The sequence below is a fragment of the Morchella sextelata genome (genome assembly GCF_020137385.1).
Source record: "Morchella sextelata strain SCLS chromosome Unknown scls_1, whole genome shotgun sequence".
Classification (NCBI taxonomy): Eukaryota; Fungi; Ascomycota; class Pezizomycetes; order Pezizales; family Morchellaceae; genus Morchella; species Morchella sextelata.
Window position 1 is genome coordinate 2,526,749 of NW_025408616.1, and position 20,113 is coordinate 2,546,861.

Sequence of the window (20,113 nt, forward strand, 5' to 3'; positions counted from 1 at the left end):
CACTCTACAACTTTCTATTTATAATGCCCCCTCTTGCGGCCTTCATGCTCTCCACCTTTGTCGTCGTCATCTCATACACATACTGCCCGATATGCTCCACATTCGACATCTCTACCGCTTCGACATCGTCTTCAGGCTTTCGGGTAGCTGGCCACATTTCGCCCGTGACGAGCTGAAGCTTGTCACTTTTGTTCTCGAGGAGCCTGTTGAAGGCCTCGGAGAGTTCGTAGCAGGATTCGAAAACTTGGCGTCTTCCGAGGATGTAGAGCCCTAAACGTGCACGGGAAAGAGCGACGGTCATGCGACGGATGTCACGGAGATATCCGACACGCTTTGTGCGTACCAACGAGAGGATAACGTCTGCGTATCTGTTAGTAAACTGTGGGGGGGAAGCATCCTGCGCGCTAGAGAACTTACAGTCATTCTGCTCGCCCTGGTATTTATCGACGGTAGTGAGTGCGGCTGGAAGGCCAAACAGAGGACTACGTGCGCAGCGGCGATTCAAAACATCCCTGATGAGTGCTCTCTGCCCCACATATGTTGTGAGAATAGTGATCTTCTCAGCAGGGTAGCCCAAAAGACGCATGTACTGGTACACAGCGACCGCGTATTCTGCTTCCCCGAGATTCTGAATGAAATGGGGTACAGGTTCCTGTTCCCCTTGGCCTTTATAGTCCTCGACATTGATGAATTGAAATTCGTGTTGAAACCTGGAAGGTATGAGTAACTTTGCACAAAACAAATCGAAAGGGGCAATAAACATACCCAGCATTTGCAGTCTGATATTCCGGCTCTTGATCCAGCAATGGAAGGTTTCCAAGGTTACGATAACGCCAATTGTACAACTGTGCAATACTTGGGCGCGCACGACCCTGTTGGTCAAGGTTCACTGTGGGTACACCCAGTCTAACCAGTCTGGCAAAAAGACTCTGTTCCAGGTTTGCGTACTGACGGAACGCAATATTCTGAACAATGGGGGAATTTTGATAATGATCACCACATAGCACAACTCTCTGCAAAGGTAGCTCCCCATCTCTAGGAGCTTGAAGGGCTAGGGGGATGAACGTCTCCACTTCAGTGATCTGTGCGGCTTCCTCCATCACTACGTTATCATAGTGGAAGCCTAGCTTGACAATGTCACCACGCTGCAAAGGAACTGTTAGAACATGGATACAGATGTCTGGCGGCCCGGGGCAATAAAACCCACCTTCATAGCCGCATGGGTCGAAGTCATAGCAACAATCCTCGCCTCCTTAGTAAGCAGATAATTCTGCCTATCCCTGGCAGTCCTCAATAGCTCAAAAGGTCTGATCTCCTCTAACTCTGAGAACAACCTTGAGATATGTCTATACCCGCCCTCCGCAATCTCGATCATTTCCTCGGCGGTTGCATTGTCTGGGAACATCTTTTCGGGGGCATTGGAGAAGTAGCTGTGGAAAGGGAAGGCATCGTAGATCTTTTCAGAGGTTATGTCATCACCGGAAATGTCTTCTTGAAATTTCTCCCAGGCTGGTAGAATGTAAACGAGGTTGAAGTAGCCTGCAGTCTCACATGAATCACCGTGGGCACCCGGGGCACCCATACAAAGCGCCAATCGGTCTACTTCAGCGAGTAATCGAACACGATTATCCTGAGAAAATGTTAGAAGCCGAAAGATAATATAGAACATATGCTAAGCTCACCATAAACGATTCCACTCTGCCTTGCTTACTATAATTAGTATCCGTTTTCAAATCCTCCTCACCATGACCCAGTCTCAACAGATGCCTCTCATCAATGTTTAAAGCAGTAATCTTCTCAAACAACTGGTTCAGCGCTTGGTTACTGTGTGCAATCAACAGTGTCCTCTGCGTCGGGAAGTTGTGGTAAAGATTACTAATAATTTGAGTAGCAACATCAGTTTTACCAGTGCCAGGAGGCCCGACGATGACGGTAAGACCGGGATTGGTTCCAGATCTAATTGCTTCAACCTGTGCCGGGGTAAACTTGATGTGGTTGGTGCGCGGCTTGTCAACAGGGTAAGGCCCCATGTTCGGGAGTTTATATGTTGAAACTTCAAGGGCATCATTTTCAACAGTCTCCATAATTTCTCTTCTACGTTTCTTAGCTACGGGCCTAGACTGTTCCTGGGATGGCTTATCCGAGAGGACATATGGAGGACTACATCCTTCCTCGGTGCCTTCTTTTGGTTGAAGGTTCTGTAATATCATTAGCATCAATAATATCGACAATATATGAGAGATAGGGGAACACACCATTCCCGAGAAGCTTTCCAATAGGTGTTGCCAATCAACGAATGTGTCACGGAAATCAAGGGTCTTGGGACGGTTTGGAAGCTTAGTGTAGTTCGCACCAGCTGGGTCTCCATATCCCAAGAAGACCTCCTGCAGCCAAAGTGGCATGGGAATGTCCGCTTGCGTAAGCTCCTGGATCGACTCCAGTACCGGCTTGAAGTTATTCTCCCTGCCCTTTCTCTTGATTAATACATTAATGGAGTCATAGACGTCCGGTTTGCCAGCCTTGATATGATCCGCATCAATCTGGGGTAAAGTGCATTAGTAATTTCCCCTGAAACACCATTACGCGTCAATATAGTAGTGCACATACCCTATACATCTCCGTGTCTAGTTTGACGTGCAACCTACATCTTCCACCTGATCTCCTGACTTGCCCCTCACCACTCCTCAACTGTCTTCCGTCCTGGTCGAGCACTTGCATAACTTCTGCGGCTCTCAAACACTTAATTCCGAACTTCTCTGCAGTGCTCAGTTTTTCTGACCCGCCATTAGTGATCATCTTATCACCCTCATCAATACCCTTCACCGCGAGGAGAAAAACAACATCATCTTGTCGCAGGGTTTCCCAGTCACGGCGAACTTCATCAGAAAGTCGGCTGAGATCAATACTAATCTCCGCGCGAACATAAGCCGGCTTTTCTTCACCGACACGGGGGGGTGCAGTCTCGAGGATTCTGGGACCATTAGTGTCTCGGAATCAGCCAAAACGAGGGGCGCATACGTACGAAGGCCTGCTGATCAAAAGCGCCATCTTGGAGAATCCATGAAACTGGGTTTGCATGCTTGGGTATTGGAGTTTAGGCTGTAACCGGTGTAATGAGTCCTCGATATCCCTTCGGATTGCAAAGAATGCCTCGCATCGGTAAAGGATAAAAGATCTCCACAAGAAGTCGCCCACGGTCAAGTATTGGAGATTGAGTTTCGGGATTGCTAGAGGTCGAGACCCGTCGTAGTACTCGTTTCGGAGAAGAGACGACTCAAAAAGAGTGTTCTGGTTCGGCAGCACAGGAAGCTCTTTAGCCTGTTCTTGGAAGGTCTTTCTCCTCTCATGAACAGCGAGCAGTGCTTCTGTCAAGAATACACGATCTACAGGTACAGCTACATTTTTGGGGTAGTCTGTTCGTAATCCAAGCAATTGACACAATCTCGCAACTTCTTCGTCGTCTAGTTCTGTAAGATGGGTCGCAAGCTCATCCCTTTGTCCTATACTTCCGTAATTGGCAAGAGCAAGAATGGTTAGCTTGTCTTTGAAATGCTTGAAAGCTGTTCTCTGAAGTTTCGCGAGGTCTGAATTATGATTTTGTCGTGATTCTTGTTGGGAAAGTTGGAGACCAGAATGGTCGTCAATTGAAAAATTGACATAATGAGCAAGGAGAGCATAGAGATCTCGGAAAAGGCCGTTTTCCGAACCAGCATAAAAAGGTGACAATTTAATGGCGGTAAGGATGTGAAGATCTTTAACCAAAAAGTTGACATAGCGCCTTGTGGGGAGCTGAGATTCGAGGTCGGTAAGAAGCTCGATAAAGCGTTCGCAATAAGTCAAAGTCTCTAAATCTCAGTTAGCTCGATAAATATTACGCTTTGAATGGGCGTAAAAACGTTTTAGATCATCTCCCTCTACAGGCTTCCACATGAGGTTCAGAAAATCTAACATCATCTGGAAAAGCCACATCCTCTCGAACCTTAATCTTGCCTGAGTACTATCATCCGATGCTTCATAACGTTTCTTAGCTGCTCTCCAGGCTTTCTTTGTTTGGGGATATTTGTCGAATCGTGCCTCCCGGATTTCCTCGGTAGATAGATTGTGCCATATTCCTATCGAGACCAACGGTGCACATTCCTTCCGTACGAGACTGCTGTCCAATGATTGGAATGATGTGACAATGAATGTCAGTAGATGGGTTCGGATAGAGAGTGAAAGGCTGTAATCAATGCACATGGACAGAATACGGCGAAACAGGGTTGAGAAGTTCTCGGGCGATCCGGAGATGTGATCTAGTCCACTCAATCAGCATTTTAACAATCCATCACGTACTTCTCGATTCTTACCCCAGATCCCCAGATTCTCTCTCCGCTTCACGTTTACCATCAACGCGATCAAGATGATATGAAAATTCGAGGAATCTTCCGAGAAATTGGGCCACAGGAACCTATTCGTAGCACAGACGTCAACAACTATTTCCTCAGACAGCAGAGAGCACGACGGACTTTTCCAAGAACTGTAGATTCTCCAAGATCAATAAAGACCTAAATCGAAACCCATCCTTCTCCAATACATCATAGAATTCCGTCTTCAAGGCATCTGGCCTAAATTTTGACGGCTTCTCCTTTAACCAGTGCTGTTTGGCAGCTTGCGCGAATGGATTGTCACCATAGAGATCTGCGACCGTCGGGCGTCCTTCATCGAAACCTGCAGCTTGCTTGTCGACCTTGACCATTATCTTATTACTGAGGACGCGAAGATCAGGGTTTTCTTTTCGTGAATTTGTGGGTTTGCAGGGTGTCGGAAAATCGGTGAAATCACGCAGGAGTGAGAGCTTGCGGCTGTTGTTTTCATAAAGTTGCAATACATGTCTTCGAGGTGCTTGGCAGTCACGTGATATGAACACATACTTCCAAGGCCCGAGTGATAGAACATGATATACACGACGCCAAGATCCAAACAGACTGGTACAGAACACAAATAATTTACTATTATATACATGCTAATCCCCACTCATGAATTACTTCCGAAGGACTAATAATAATCGTTATAAACAGCCTGATCTACATTTCAATTTCGACATCAACTGGCCGGGCGGTTCGGAGGCCTTTTCGCTGGCCAACTCTAGCTGCAGACAGTAAACGTACTTGTAGGTAAATAATCCCAGATAAGGTGGGGAAGAGAGGGCTCAAAGCGAATATGCGTTCACAGCACCTCTCCGGCCATCAATATCATCTTCAATACACAATATTCGTTACCAATCAATCAATAAAACACGCATCCCACGCGACGAAATGCTTCATCCGACGCGCAGGAAACAATCGAATATATATACTAAAATCCAAATATGAAAGTGATTATATCAAAAACGGCAGGGAGTAAATGAAATTCTCAAAGCTATTCTAAGACCTTGATAACTACCACTCCGCCCTGTCCATACTGATTCAATGATATAGACTCAAATCTTCGAATCCCGAAACAATACATATTAATAAACTCCACACTACTTTATACCTTAGTGTATTCCGATACCTGCCCCAACGAAAGAACGTTCAATGGGCAGGGCCCCTCCTTTAGGACTAAGAGGGCCGTGGGGTTGTTATTACTATTACATTCTGTGAAATAAATATCTTAAGACTTGGTAGTTGGACCTGTTACTGACATATATCGATATAAGATATAGCTACGAGTACATAGCCATGTGCATGCCTACATACCCCCAAAAGCTTGAACTCAATAGCTGGAACTGGTATCCGAACGATGTAGCCTAGTTTCTATTTTCGTATAGAATTACATGTACTGGCTTTTGCATCCTCTGATTGAAGCTCTTGCGTTGAGATTCCTTTTATGTTTCTCTAATTAGCTGACAGAAAATAAAAGGTGTCTGCCCCAAGAAAGAGATATCGCCATTAAGTGAACGTGCCCATCCAGTGAATGTACCAGCTCTGCATCACAAAGATCCTCCCTTGCGGCATCATGCATACCACTGTATTGACGGTTGGGTTAGAGAATATTCATTACTAGAGCTTATTATATAGCTGGCAAGCGATCTTTTTTGGTGGGTACATAATAGAGACGATATATAAGAGGGAACTAGGAAGGGTGTCGGTTAGCAGCGACCTACTCGTAGGGGATGGGTACGAGACTAGGGTGTGGTCTAAAACCCTTACTTGGTATGTTTTTATTTTATCTCAATTATGTTTCTTATTCGCTGCTTCTTCTCAGCCGAGCGGGACATTTTCTATTTTAAAAAACTATAGTTAATCCGCCCGACAAAAGACTTACGCTCGCCAGGCTGCTTTCTTCTCATCCAAGGGTCCCAATCCAAGGTTGAGGGGGTCGGGAATCGAACTGCTAACCTCCCATCATCGGTACTAGTCGCCGAGTTACCATACTCTTTCCCAGTCCGGTCGGTTAGACTCAAAGTGTGAGATACGAAAGTATCTTAACCACTAGGCTGCTCTTACCACAAAATTACAGGCCGTGTTTTGGGCTTTTGAATCTATGGTCTTTGCTTCGGGTTCCGCGCTAGCTTAGCACCGCAATGCCTGATGCTTACATGTAGTACTAGACGTACTAGTAGTATGTGAGCTCTCTGGACGGGCTGTATGACTGACTTTCTCCTACAGTCTGCTTCTATCTACACACGCCCAACGTATCTGCAACTCCGCTTGCATCACTTACCCCACTACAGCACATTCCCAATACCTTAATACGGCACAATGGTAAGCATCCCCGGCCTCACGACGTACCCCACTCAGTAGGTAGGAGAAAATATCGCTCATAAAGATGAGCGCATACTTGTGTAGTCATCATCCACGATAAATGGTTTTCGAAACCAGGAAATTGAAGAAGCAGCGGACTACATGATACCTTCGTTCTCTGGTCGGATGAAACCAAAGCATAATCAAGGGGCGAGGCCAGAATTTTATGATCAGCTACGTAGTATGAACGTGGATCACTCCCATCTTACTCATGTACATTCGGCTTACTTCCCCGGGTCAAAACATCACATCCATCTAGACACACACCACACCGAGGTACTGCCAACATACTGCGCGGCATGAGTGACCGATTATCGTACATAATTTGCACGATTTGTACTCGTCCACCCATTGCTTTGTCCGGCTTAGAGGGTTGGGAAATAGTGATGGGCACGAGACAAGTTGTCTCAAGACGAATTCTCGAGACTTTTAGCAAGACGAGACGAGACCTAGGGACTGACAAGACGAGACGAGACCTAGGGACTGACAAGACGAGACGAGACATGACCAGATCCGGAAGTCCCGAGATAATTCCCGAGACCTTTTTGACTTTTATTCCTCACCTAAATAAATGTTCAAGTCCCAGCCCAAAAACGAGAACGAAAAAAGAGAAAACGAAAATGAAGAAGAATTGACCTTTATTTGCATTGAATAGCATAATTTCTACGTTTCCCCAGCCCCATGGTCACATGACGAAAAGTCTTGAGACTTTGACGAGACTAGACCATTGTCTCGAGACTTTCAAGACTCCGTCGAAAGAATACAAGACGAGGAGAGACTTGGCGAAGTCTGGTCTCGTCTTGTCTCGTGCCCATCACTATTGGGAAATTGGCCTAGAAGAAAAGCCAGCTCATAGTCTAAAGGAAGAGATATAGTATGGTCGAGCCACCCCGCGAGCCATAGACCCCGAGGAACTTGCAGTATCGCTTTACTACGTCTGGCGCCATGCTCTCCTGGACTCGGACAAGCAAATCCAGCCACCGCCTACTTCTCCACGCTATTAACGGAGGATATAAATGATTGGTTGGTGGGAATCACTTTAACAAGAGGATGTTCCAAATTGATTTGCATGTTTTCCGAGTGATCTCCCATGACCGGTTTACCAGTCCTGAGATTCCGGGCGGGGTGAAAAGCTCAAAATCACATGCATATATTCATGTGTTACGTGCTGAATCCATAAAAGTGGTATACTAAAGTACTCAAAAAGCAGGAATCCAGCACCTGACCTGGAAGATCAATGCCACATGGTTAATTGCGGTATTGCTACGGTATAGTAGTTTGTATTCTGACTTGTTCGGAGATTTGCAGAGTTCCGTATTATTACAGCACATACTACATACATCCTCTTCTTTGGTATTGTAGTCACTTTTAAATGGAAAAATGGGTCCTCATAGCAGGTACGTACCAGCGGTTTATCATTTATATGTTGTTTGAATACATGTAGGTGTCGAGTGATAGATTATGACTAGGATCTACTGTGACAAACAAATCCTGCTTGGGTTTGTTCCGTACACTACACACCTATGATAGGTCTTAAGTACTAAATCTTAGTTTCGAAGTAGACCATCTTATTTTATAGGAATTCTCGAACGTCGTCACACATGAGAAGACGCATTGGGAATGGTATGTCTGACATTACATCGACGAAAGGTTATCATAAGAAACGTCATTATCTAAGCTCATCTATATTAATACTAACCATTCAAAACTCCTACAACCATGACGACTATTAACGCCCTATATACAAATGTGATATATAATCTAGTCCTTTCAATCCTGTGGTGAGTTGCCATCCTTATATCTCCACAACCTACTCAAGTCCCTCACCGTCTTCCCTCTTTGTCTCTCCACGCTCCTTCTAGCATCCATCGTGCCCCTCGTCTGTCCAGTCCCCAAGGTCCCCATAGACCTTGAGGCATCTATTTTAACCCCCGCAGCTTCCGCTGTGCCGTGTGCCATACTCTCTCCATGCGTCGCTCTCGCCTCCACCTCAGTCCTATTCAAAGCACCTTCCAGATCGGCCTCCTCCTCACGCTGTATAGCAGTATTCTCGTCGATCTCCACCACCTGATCCAAGAACCCGCTCGCCTCGTCTACAAACATGCGGTCGAGGTAGTGCTGGTTCATGAGATGGCCGCCATGCCCTTTGTTCTCAAACACCTTCCCCACAAACCTGTTTGACAGCTTGTCGCGCGTGAAGTGGAGCACGCCAAAGAGGGCAACAAAGTCGTGTTCATTGGCGTAGTGCTCAATGTGGCGGATTAATCTCTCCTCTCTGGGGGGGCCAGGGGAGGTAGTTTGCGAGTCTGTGGCGAAGGAACTGACGCTAGTGGAGTATTCAGAGGAAGTAGCGCTAGAGTCGAGAACGTAGCGGACGGGATTGTTGAAGTGATTAGCGGCACAGCTGGTATGTGGCATGCACGGATCAGCATTGCGTACATGTACATCACAGCACAGCATGCACACGTGCACAACGGGGGAAGGTGAGACACATACCCAAAAGTATAGATCTCCAACTTGTCAAATGCGTCGCTCGGAACATCGGCAAACAAGCTGTCCAGTGCCGTGGAGAGAATGATGCCCCCCTGCGAGTGCGCTACCACTACGACTTTGGTGATCTCACGGTTCATCAGCACGCCTTTGAGATGCCGGTAGATAATACGGGTGTCTTCGGTGGAGTATGAAAAACACCGCTGGACGAGACATTCCATAAGGTCGAACACTGTGCCGTACGTCTGGTTATGCACGCCAACCACGGGCCGTTTGAATATTGAGCTGAGCATGTCGATGTTTTCTGATGAGGATATATTCATATTAGATCAACCCTTCCCAAATTATTTCAACCACCCCCTACAACTCCGAGAAAAAACCAACCTTGCAACCAGTGTTCGCCTGCAGCCACACCATTTATAAAGACCCAGTTCTCTTCGGGCTTGACTGCATAGCCGTCCAAATTAAACTTGCTATGGACGACCCGTGGTCCTCTCAACGTTATGCACAATATCCACACTATGCCATAATATAACCCCACAAAGAGCAAAAATGCACCCCCGGGCGCCGCAATAGCCAACGGTACCGCAACAATCAAGAATATGATTCCCAACACACCCAAAACACAATGAATAAATAGATCGCGCATATTCCCGCGACTCATGTACAGCTCCGAGTACTTGTTTGTCGAGCGTATGGGCATAAATATATGCGGCACCCATAGCAGTAAACTCGCGACAAGCTTGATATCCGCCCAGAGCAGCTTGAACGGCGAGTCGCGGAAGTTCAAGGGCGTGGAAGACGCGCCGCCGTCGATCTGTGAGGGGAGATAGGAGACCGGCATCGAGAAGAGCTCGCGGGGTTTGTAGAGAGGGAGGACGGGGGGGCACGCCATCCTGGCCATCGTGATCGGCTTCTTATATGCACAGCTAATATAATACAGTTAGAGAAGATGACTGTTATAAATTGTGGTGGGGCTGGAATTCGTCACGTATTTCTGAGAAGCGGAGTCAGAATAGTGAGGAGGATGAGGCTTGGAGGAGTGTGTGGTAATATTGCACATGCAATTCTATTGTTGCCTGTCAGCTGGAGGAGAGCCTGTAAGGTGAAGGCTGAACAAGTAGCGGCACTGAGTACTGGATCTGTTTGAGCACAACACGAGTCTGGGAGTTTGCCATATCAGATATTTCAAGTTCGGCTACCACCTGACGTCCCGCAGCTCCTGGACCCAGGAGGATCGCCATGACGGGTCAGGGGTTAATTTGGCTGGGCAGGCGGGTGCGTTTATTAGAGGACCTTGTTTCCGTCCAATTATTCAACTACATGTACTATTCTTTGAAGTGATCTAGGTAAATATTTGTCGCATAGTGAGGCTTGAAGGAGTTCTGCAGGCCGGCTGTGTCTGCGGTTGAGTGTTTATTTTCTGACTTGGCGTTGCGTTATTTGGCCTTGATAAGAATAGAAGAAGAAAGCCCTGTAAAGGAAATACAAAGAAAGAGAAGGTATGAAACCTCTCGATCTTGGACGTTGAAGTGATCAATCATGTAGAATACCTACGGGAGTTGACATATCCGCCCGGCGCCCTGCAGGGTTGCCGAGTTACCGCTCACTGGCATAAGGCTTGTATTTAAGCTTCTTTCTCGTTCGTAGGTATCATCTTTACGTCATCATGCGTATTACCTGGACTAGTGTGGAGTCGTATTTCCATCCGAGAGTGCGTAGCTACAGCCTACATGTACTGTACCTACACTACCTAGCAGGCAGAACCTTTCCAGCATTCCGAAGGAAAATGTTGATGGCTTTGACAAAGCTGATACAAACTCTGTGTCTTGGCACAAATCCCAACCAACTTCTCTTCCGCGCATGCGCAACGCCCAACTCAACCTACATAACACACCCCTCCCCCACGATCACATAATTCAGCTGCTGTATTATTATAAGCACATACATTTAGCGAATAGAAATGGCCAAGATCAGTCTTGCGTTTTTTGCGCGTGTCTGGCCTCTGTTGATCAACTAGCCAGTTGGTAGTAATTGATGGGAGACAGCGAAGCTCTCACTTGTATGTAAATACATGTACCTCCTGGGTACATGCCTGTATTCCGCTAGATAAACGAGGTTTCCTAGTTCACGAATAGAGCTCCTCACCTAGGTTGCTTCGCTGGCGTTTAGAAAGAGAACAGACCCCTGTGTAGGTATTGTCGAAGAGGGCGAGATTTGGGTGGATGAAAGAGTCATTAAGTACGGGCATTATTTTAAACCCCTCGAATATGAGAACGAAAGTGCATTCAATACTATTTGATACAGTACAAAAACGGATATACTGTAGCAAGTAAACCCACCGAATCAAATCGGAATCCTAACCTGCATTACCTATCCGAGACATTTTAATTTTGCGAAATCTCTCTTATGCATAAATATCATGTGATCTCGAGTTTAGGTGGGAAAACGTCAGGGTAAGCAGTGTGCCGCATTTACAAGTCTTTGGAGTACGCTGATGTACCATAAACTTCTCGCGATGCTGCTCTGTATATATAGTGTCAATCACTTCCTGGATAGACCACGCGAATGCATGAGAGAGATGTCGCAAAATGTCTCGAACATCCAGGGGATACCGTGGCAATACCGCAATCTTGAAGATTATATAGGTATTCTGGGGGGTATTAATTCGTCTCCACGGCCTGTCACACAAGACGTTGAAATTCACCTATTTGGTTGTTTGTCGTGAATATGTCCCTAATATTAATCTCTACGCATATATGCTGTCTGGAAGAGGCAACTAGTTAACTTCAACGCCAGTCCCCGAGGAAGGTGGCATTGTATTCTAGCATGCCCCGTACTTTGGGCGGGTGTAAAGGTCAGTCTGTCTTGAGAGCTTTACGTTAAAAAATTTAAGTTTCCCCACGTGCGCACTTTCTCAATGATTACCCAGCTGTTAACTACATGTATTACCTACATGTGCATTCCTTGAAGGCACCACCATCTCGCATCTCTTGATGAATTTAACGAAACGCCTGGGGATGTTGAAATTGAAGGAGTCATATCAGCGTGGTTCACAGCTTGATCACGAACCTGGACCATGTGGAGAACTGGAAATGAAATCGCCCAGATCATGAGATGTCACTCACTATCCGGTTCGCCAGACACGCCAACCCGGAACCTGCACGAGTCGTTGATTTGATACTAATGGAAATCATGAGTGAGTTGTAAACTTGCTCCGTCAAAGCCTCTGTGGGCGAGACAACCTAAACAGAGCTGATTATAGGCGGGCCAGCCCGCCTATAGTTGTATACCTAGATATCTTCATCGCTCATAATCACTTAGACATCCCACTCACCCAGAGAGTTAACACACAACGAGGATACCTACGTTGTAACCGGCTTCTATACCTCTTCTCGACCAATCTTCATCAATTGTCCGGCTAAAGAGGGGGTCCGAGTGAGTGGGGAAGACGTTATGCATATGTCCATGGCTATGTAGGTGCTGAGATAGAGCACGTATTCTATGGGACCTCTGGGTGGAGCAGCCAACTGGGAAGGATAGTACCCGAGACCACTTCGATCCTGGGGAGAGCATACATGTATGTATGTATCCATAGAGAGAACTAGCGGCGCTGATACATGGTCTCTGCGCAGCATACCTATGGTAGCCAGCCAAGACCCCAACATGGCCAGTGTTGTCATGACGGGATGCTTCCTGTAAGTGGAAAACCTATTATAATGGGGTCTGATCAGGATGTAAAATAACCTGCCCATTATACCCACAACGTTATCATATTCCACCTGTTGTTCGACCGGCCATAATCAGTCCTACCTACTGTCTCTAATTCTCAGCATTCTCCTTCAACATTATATCAGACTGTCTACGACAAGTTTCCTTTGTCAATTTTGGATCTCCGCTTTTGCAGGCCTTACAAAGGCTCTCAGCGTTTACCCTTGGCGGACTGGGTCCCTGTCATCGATCATTCTCGACCTATTGAAAGCTTAGCCTACCCTGCACCGGGAGTTTCCGCGCAAATAATTCAAAAAATAACCGACCAATTCTAATGACTAAAATAGCTAGGACAAGTATTTGGACTCACGGAACGGAAGGAGTTGTGAGTCGGAGTCTGATTTAATACAGCCAACGGACCAGTTTTGGACTGCATATGGACGGACTGCCAAGCAGAGGACCGTCTAGTCCGTCAGTCGCAGTCGACAGACAGGACGGAATTGTTCTCATCCCCTGTCAATGACAGATTCTGAATATAATACCTACATGTACTTACTAAGCCAAAATAGCGCAATAAAATACTTCTTAGACAGCCTTAGGCATTCTGGTAACTTCGACCTTATAAACACAATATCAACTCCTCCATCATTGAAGAGGGCAACTTAATTGTAGTTACTTTCTTATTTTTACCTTACCTCCAAATCAGAACATCAAAACATCAGAACTTCCCTTAGCAATTTATCGAGTTAAGCCTGTTTTGGGCTTTATGCAGTCCGTACATACATGTAGTCTACCCGTCGACGGGATCGTTGGCTCAGCCCTGCCCCTGATCTTAAAGGTAACTAAATTTCAATCGCTTATAACTTCACCACCACAATAGATATCAAAAATCTGTCAAGAGAAAGGCTAGAAATACTGGTGAAGAAGAGATTATCTTGACAGATTTTTGATATCTATAATCATGGTTATGAAGTAAGAGATTGAAATTGGCTGTTTTTGTATGTAAAAAGCGCCAAGAGTGAACGGAGTGGAACAGTATTATACCCATTTATACCCAAAAAAGCAAACCTGCCTGGGCCGTGGTAGTGAGGCACCAAGCTGATTGGCCTTTGGAGTCAGCTTGCAGCCACGATTATTCCACTTCCATATGCGGCGTGTCATCTTTAAGAGTGGGCGCACCATACATGTAGGCAGCGTGTAGGGCCAAGGACGCTAACGGCTATTTTAGTTTTCCACGATATCAGGCACTGCCACAGTCACTACGGTCAGTACTTCTCCTTCCAGTCCAACTGGCCTTGTCGAAAGCTCATTGGAAGTCTTTCTGGGCTCATGTATATCCAAAAGAGTTCCTGGAACGGAAAGTCATTCTGTCATAGCTACGCATAGGTGCACAGTTTTGGGTAGGGATATGAGGCTGATCTGGCGGCGCGACATGGGGTGGGACTCAAGCACTATTGTCAAAAACTCGAAGCCCAGTGCCGGGGTTACATGTCGGGGAAACAGGAACTAGGAATTTGACTTGTTTCCCATGGCATTGGTCAGGCGATGCCTGGAAACTGCATGATACGTGGACTCTTTAGTATGGAAAGTCTTAATTCATGGATATCTATGTGGGGATAGGCCCGGGCCACCATGTCTCTAAAAATAATCAAGTGAGTGATAGCCGGTGATCTTCGGCTAAAATTTAGTGTGTGGCATGGTGTGGCACAGCGACGATAAAACTGTCCCGTAAGTGAGGAAATTAATCTTCTTACGTATCGATCTTCAAGAACGATTGTGCCTTTGCGGCATCCCTTTCTGTACTACCCTGTAGGTAGCTGATACCAAGGTGTGAGTGAGGGTGGAGAGGAGAGACCAAATCCCGCTGGCAAGTGCATCGAGAGAACTGCCCTACAGATTGGTAGATCCAGCATAATACTACTGTAAATCTATAGCCATAGATATACTTTACTACTAGGTTCTCTACTACAACCTACTACCTATCGAGTACAACTGCCTGATACCTAATCGATAGCATCGAGTATCCTAGTTCAGGATACAACTAAGATTATCATTACCACCGCCACCAACATAGCAGTATTACAAAGACAAATTTCCGACTTCTGGGCATAACTAAGCACTGAGTTTGAATAATTTTACCAGGTACCTTCTCATTTTTTTGTGCCTTTGTGATGTCCCTTTGCCGCCCACCTGTCTTTGCCGCTCCACTACATGATATGTGCTAGCCCCTAAAATACAATAGGCAACTCCCCGGCCGTTGTTCCACAGCGGTCATCAACAGTCCATCGTTTGGCGCGTCAACAACGCAGGGGGGTTACAAAAGCCTAATTTTTCATTGCATGAACATTGAAAAGCTTGGATGTCTTGACTCAACAAGGCCATTGGCATGTAGATATTAGGATGCCCCCCCGAGGCGTTCTTCATGGATTAAGCTCACCGGACACTAGTGAGCCGTAGCATAGAACCCTTTGCGCCTATCAAAAGTGAATCTACTAATGGATCCTCGGTTCAAGGATCAAGTGGGCTTTTTACCCCTGGCATGCATACATGTGTGCATGTCTTACTTACTTTTCTCAATGTCAGTACATACCTACCGAAATAGTACATAAAGGCTGGGAGGAATGGAGAATAAAAAGCGCTCTCCACCCGGCCTTTTTATCCAGACACATCTTCGCCATTGTCCCTTGTGCAAAGTGTTGTTCGTTCATACACCATAATGTTTTTCTCTAAATCTTCATTCGCAGCTTTGCTGCTTGCAATGCCTATATCCCAGGTTTTTGCGACATTTGGCGGAGTTCCCACTACACCCATCAACAAAAGGGATCTTGTGTCAACTAAGCTCAGATTTGACCGTTCAATGGGAGGGTATCCTACCGAGGTTAAAAAAGATCTTGGTTCGGAGCGTATTGTGGGTAGAGATGCGAGCTCTGTGATTGCTGAGGGCGTAAGGTTATCGAATGACTTTTGGAATTATTTCTGGGACAGCGATAAACAACACTATGTATCCAAAAAAGCGACCTCGGAGACTGTATGTATATACAAAAAGCCCTATATATACGTCTACACCCTATGAATCCTCAACTGACAATATCAATTAAAGATAGGAGACTACAACGGAACCCTTCTATGGGGATATGTTATTGGCACCCAAGGCCTTCTGGAAGCCCACGCTCATTCTGGCGAGTTTGCATCTGAGATTACTGCCGCCCTAGGCACAAATGGCATTGGGAAATTCTTTCAAAGCTCACTCAATGCATACACCGCATGGGTCTACCCGGGGACAGACAAAGATGCCTACTATGGTTAGTCTAGATATCTTGCCCGCTTCAGTGCGCGGACTATTGGCTAAAATTTATAACGCAGATGACAATGCTCAAGTCGCGATCGCATTTCTGCGTGCATACGAGCTCGGACTGTCCGACAAGGCTATGTACCTTACTCAAGCACAGAAGGTCATTGACTTCCTCTCTGGTGGCTGGGACGAAACCAATGGTGGTGTCATCTGGCATTATGGTGATACGGGCAGAAACGCTGTCACAACGTCCTTGACTGCCGTGGCCATGTTGAGACTCGTTAAGCTTGGACAGGTGACCCCAGGCATGTCTAAGTCTCAGTTGACCGCGTTCGCGACCAAGTGTATCGAGTGGGTTCTTACTGAGCTGCAGGTGGATTCGGGGCTGATCAAGGATGGTCCTAACGATGCACAACTTTACACGTACGTGGGCCAGATTTTAGTTTTCCCAATAACTCTGCTAACGGAAATCCGGATAATAGTTACAATACTGGTCTTGTCATCAATGCTATCTCATTGATGAATGAACTTAACCCCAGTTACAACGGCGGATCCAAGGCGAGGACACTCGTAAACGCAGCACTCGACAGGAGCAAGGCCTTGTTCGACACCTCTGTTCCCACCGTTGAGCATAGATACTGGTGGGACAATGTCTTCTTCTGCCAGCTTCTTGTCGAGGGATTGGCAGAGTACGTCAGAGTCTTTGGTAACGATAACGCTGGTCTTGCTTCACAGATCAAGACTGAATTCAAGAGACATACCGATTACATTATGACCTACTTGAAGGATGATAGTGATGGGCTGTATGTTCCCAAGCCCCCTTTGCAAATTTCTCCAAAGCTATGACTAACATCAATTTCAGATACTGGCGAGGTCTTGAACTCTACACTATCAATGACGACACACTCGCAGCATACAAGACTCTTACCGGAGACACCACAAGGCAACCCAAGTATGCCCAGGAGGAGAGATACTACGATGCAGCGAGCATGGCTCTTCCAATTGCCCAGCGTGGAATGGCAAAGACCGTGATCGCACAGGGCGGTGTAGCAAGAATCCTCTTGATTGCTGCGAGGCATCTTTGATGATTTACTATGTTTTTATGTTATCTTCTATGTATCAAGGGATGAAGAGGAGGTGGGGAGGCGTTTTTGAAGATTATTGTGTTATTAGGCAGCCACTGACATGGTTTGGACTTTTCTGTACTTACAACTCGTATATTGCGAGTGCGATATATAGGCTACATGTAGCTTTTAAAAATTTCATGGCGTTTTAAAATGATCTCGAGATCGAGAGTGTATGTTCGTTTGATGATGTTCCAACTTTAATTCGGCCCGACCTGTCCAATCTAGTGCGAGGAGTAAGGCATTGTAGCTTAAGGTACATTGCCCTCACTAAGGATCGCATCAGGCTCATACATCCTAGCGATGTACAGCGGTAGGTAATAAGTGATGGAACAGGCTGAGACACAGTGATACCTGTTTTGGGTAAAACGCCACCAATATACGGTGTTTGCAGGTATAACTGTATCTCAGGGCGTTCCATCACTTATTACCTGTCGCTGTACATACGTGAAAGCACAACTTTAGCTTACCATCAACGCTGCCACCATTGCAGTGACTTCGATCTTGAGCCGGCTACGGATGTCTCCATTCGATCTGATCTTCATACGCAAATCCCAGGCCCCTTAGATGGACGGGAGCGCCCGTGCTTACCGTCTGCACATGTGTATACGGGGCCAAGGGATACGTGGGCCGCGCGTGGTCAAAAGCGGCGTCTTGGTGTCCGAGTAATATTTCATGATGCAACAAAGATGTAGAAGTGGCTGACATTGCAGTTGAAGAGAGTGTTTGTGCTGGATATCACCGCGATCGATGATATGATGGTGCCAGCGAACTGGCACGATGCAAGCAGGATTGGTTTGTGTATATAGGGATGATATGACGGAAAGGGCTGTACCGCGTGCGGAGCACGTGCGGTATTGTGCACATCGGATTCTTGGTTCCGTTTCAAGCGTTCTTTTTGGTTGTCAGCAAGAAAGTTCACGGAGATGGCTAGTGCGAATGCTGCGTTGGGACAATCATGTGAAATCACTCGTCTCTGGATCTTAGTCCAAACTCATTAGATTTTTACTTTTTATTATTTCTTTTCTTCTTCTGATAGCGTTTTTGTCTAGACTATATGCAGTGAGGTCTCGAATACATGCTGTCCAGAATATCACCGTTTTCTCCCGCGATTCCCTTTTTTATCTGCCAAACCATTTTCGCTAGCACCTGTGTACTAAGAATGAACTTAACGTGTAGTGTATATATATAGTTTATTCTAATGTAAGCTATATACCCAGATAAAACAAAGCCATTTTAGTCCCAGTACTCAACAACCACCACTTACAGCCCCATCTCCTTCAACGCGCCAATAAGGTCCTTAATACTCTCCTCCAACGGCCTATAACTCAATCCCAGGATCTCCCTACTCCTGCTGTTATCAGCCTTGTAGCACCCGCCCTCCGGCAGCCCATCGTTAGGCTCCCTCTCCTCCGGAAGCTGGTCGGCATATTCGGGGAAGTCCTTCTTGATGATGTCCGCGATCATTTGGTTGGAAAAGTACTTGTCCGACACGACCAGGAAACGCTTGTTGGCTGCATCAGGCTTCTCGAAGGCGAGGATGTGGGCCTCTGCTACTTCCTATTGCGGGGGTTAGTGTGTGAATGGGGTTGGGGATGTGTATTGTGGGGCCTGGGGACTTACTCTAACGTCGGTCCAGAGGAAGACACCGCTGTGTGGGAGACCCTGCTTGCATTTACCGCGAATAAAGTTCAGTGTGCGCTACATCTGTCCGTTAGCCCCTTGCTTCATCGCCGCATTCTCTCTCTCCCTCTCTCAAAACGAAAGAAAAAACCCATACCTCATTGCTAGTATTCAGGTTCTCCAAGCTCGAAATATACGGCTTCGGCGGCCCAAACACCATCGGCGGGTTAATCGTCGCAATCTCGAAACCCGGCTTCTCCCTCTCCACAAACTCCCACGCCGCCTTCTCCGCCAGCTTCTTACTCGCGCGGTACCCATTCAGCGCATTCTCGAGGCCAAGCTCCCACGTGATTGGGTTCCAGTCGGCCTCCGTGTACGTCTTGCCCGGGCTGTTGCCCTGCGTGGCGTCAAGCACCGAGGCGAACGACGAGGTGATGACGATGCGCTTTACGCTGGGGGCGTACTTCTTCGCGGCCTGCAGGATGCCCACGGTGCCCTGGATTGCGGGCTCCATGAGCTGCTTCCGCGGGTTGGTGACGTTGAAGTGGAAGGGGGAGGCGGTGTGCAGGATCCCGTCGAAGGGCGGGTCGGACTGCACGGCTTTGTCGAAGGCGCCGGGGACGACGATGTCAGGGACGAGGACGTAGTCGAGTTTGTCGGCGTGCGATGGGTAGGCGGCGAGAAGCTTTTGGGCCTTGTCTTCGCTGCGGACGGTGAAGCGGACGGAGTAGCCGCGGGCGAGGAGCTTCTCGAGAATGTGGGCTGGGGCGGGTGTTAGTTATTCGGCGACTACCTTAGATGTAGATTGGCCCCAGGTGGTGGAGAGGAACTTACAGGCAATGAAGCCAGAGGCACCTGGTGGGCAAGAACCGTCAGTATGAGTTTCCCTAGAGCATTGGAGAGGTAGCTTGAGAACTGAGCTGGCAGAACTTACCGGTAAGCAGAATGCGAGTCATTTTCGATGAAATTAATGGATTTAGGGTACCGACTATAGTTTCAAGATTGAGGAATTGGGTTTGAGGAACTCAGAGGGGGATTGTGGCTGAATTTATACCCAAGAGCAGCTCTCGGCGTATCTTCCCCCATACTTTGTATTTACGTCATGAGGG

At 46.9% G+C, this 20,113-nt stretch overlaps 4 protein-coding genes across 4 annotated transcripts; 1 reads left to right on the top strand and 3 right to left on the bottom strand.

Moving 5' to 3' along the window:
• Positions 1-4: 4 nt before the first annotated feature.
• On the bottom strand, positions 5-4,735 carry H6S33_000650 (uncharacterized protein; the record flags this gene model as incomplete). The annotated part of the gene is made up of 12 exons (XM_044832051.1): positions 5-360; positions 418-710; positions 766-1,145; positions 1,208-1,630; positions 1,683-2,198; positions 2,256-2,540; positions 2,608-2,971; positions 3,023-3,845; positions 3,897-4,150; positions 4,235-4,292; positions 4,347-4,447; positions 4,506-4,735. 12 exons carry the CDS (start codon positions 4,733-4,735, stop codon positions 5-7), a joined length of 4,083 nt encoding a protein of 1,360 aa, XP_044700209.1.
• A 3,799-nt stretch (positions 4,736-8,534) lies between these two features.
• On the bottom strand, positions 8,535-10,158 carry H6S33_000651 (uncharacterized protein; the record flags this gene model as incomplete). The annotated part of the gene is made up of 3 exons (XM_044832052.1): positions 8,535-9,168; positions 9,261-9,558; positions 9,639-10,158. The coding sequence occupies 3 exons, from the start codon at positions 10,156-10,158 to the stop codon at positions 8,535-8,537; spliced, it is 1,452 nt and encodes a 483-aa protein (XP_044700210.1).
• Positions 10,159-15,723: 5,565 nt separating this feature from the next.
• Positions 15,724-17,342, top strand: H6S33_000652 (uncharacterized protein; the record flags this gene model as incomplete). The annotated part of the gene is made up of 5 exons (XM_044832053.1): positions 15,724-15,993; positions 16,066-16,267; positions 16,329-16,680; positions 16,740-17,060; positions 17,120-17,342. The coding sequence occupies 5 exons, from the start codon at positions 15,724-15,726 to the stop codon at positions 17,340-17,342; spliced, it is 1,368 nt and encodes a 455-aa protein (XP_044700211.1).
• A 1,302-nt stretch (positions 17,343-18,644) lies between these two features.
• H6S33_000653 (uncharacterized protein) lies at positions 18,645-19,960 on the bottom strand (the record flags this gene model as incomplete). The annotated part of the gene is made up of 5 exons (XM_044832054.1): positions 18,645-18,941; positions 19,005-19,082; positions 19,162-19,766; positions 19,839-19,859; positions 19,939-19,960. The coding sequence occupies 5 exons, from the start codon at positions 19,958-19,960 to the stop codon at positions 18,645-18,647; spliced, it is 1,023 nt and encodes a 340-aa protein (XP_044700212.1).
• Positions 19,961-20,113: the final 153 nt, after the last annotated feature.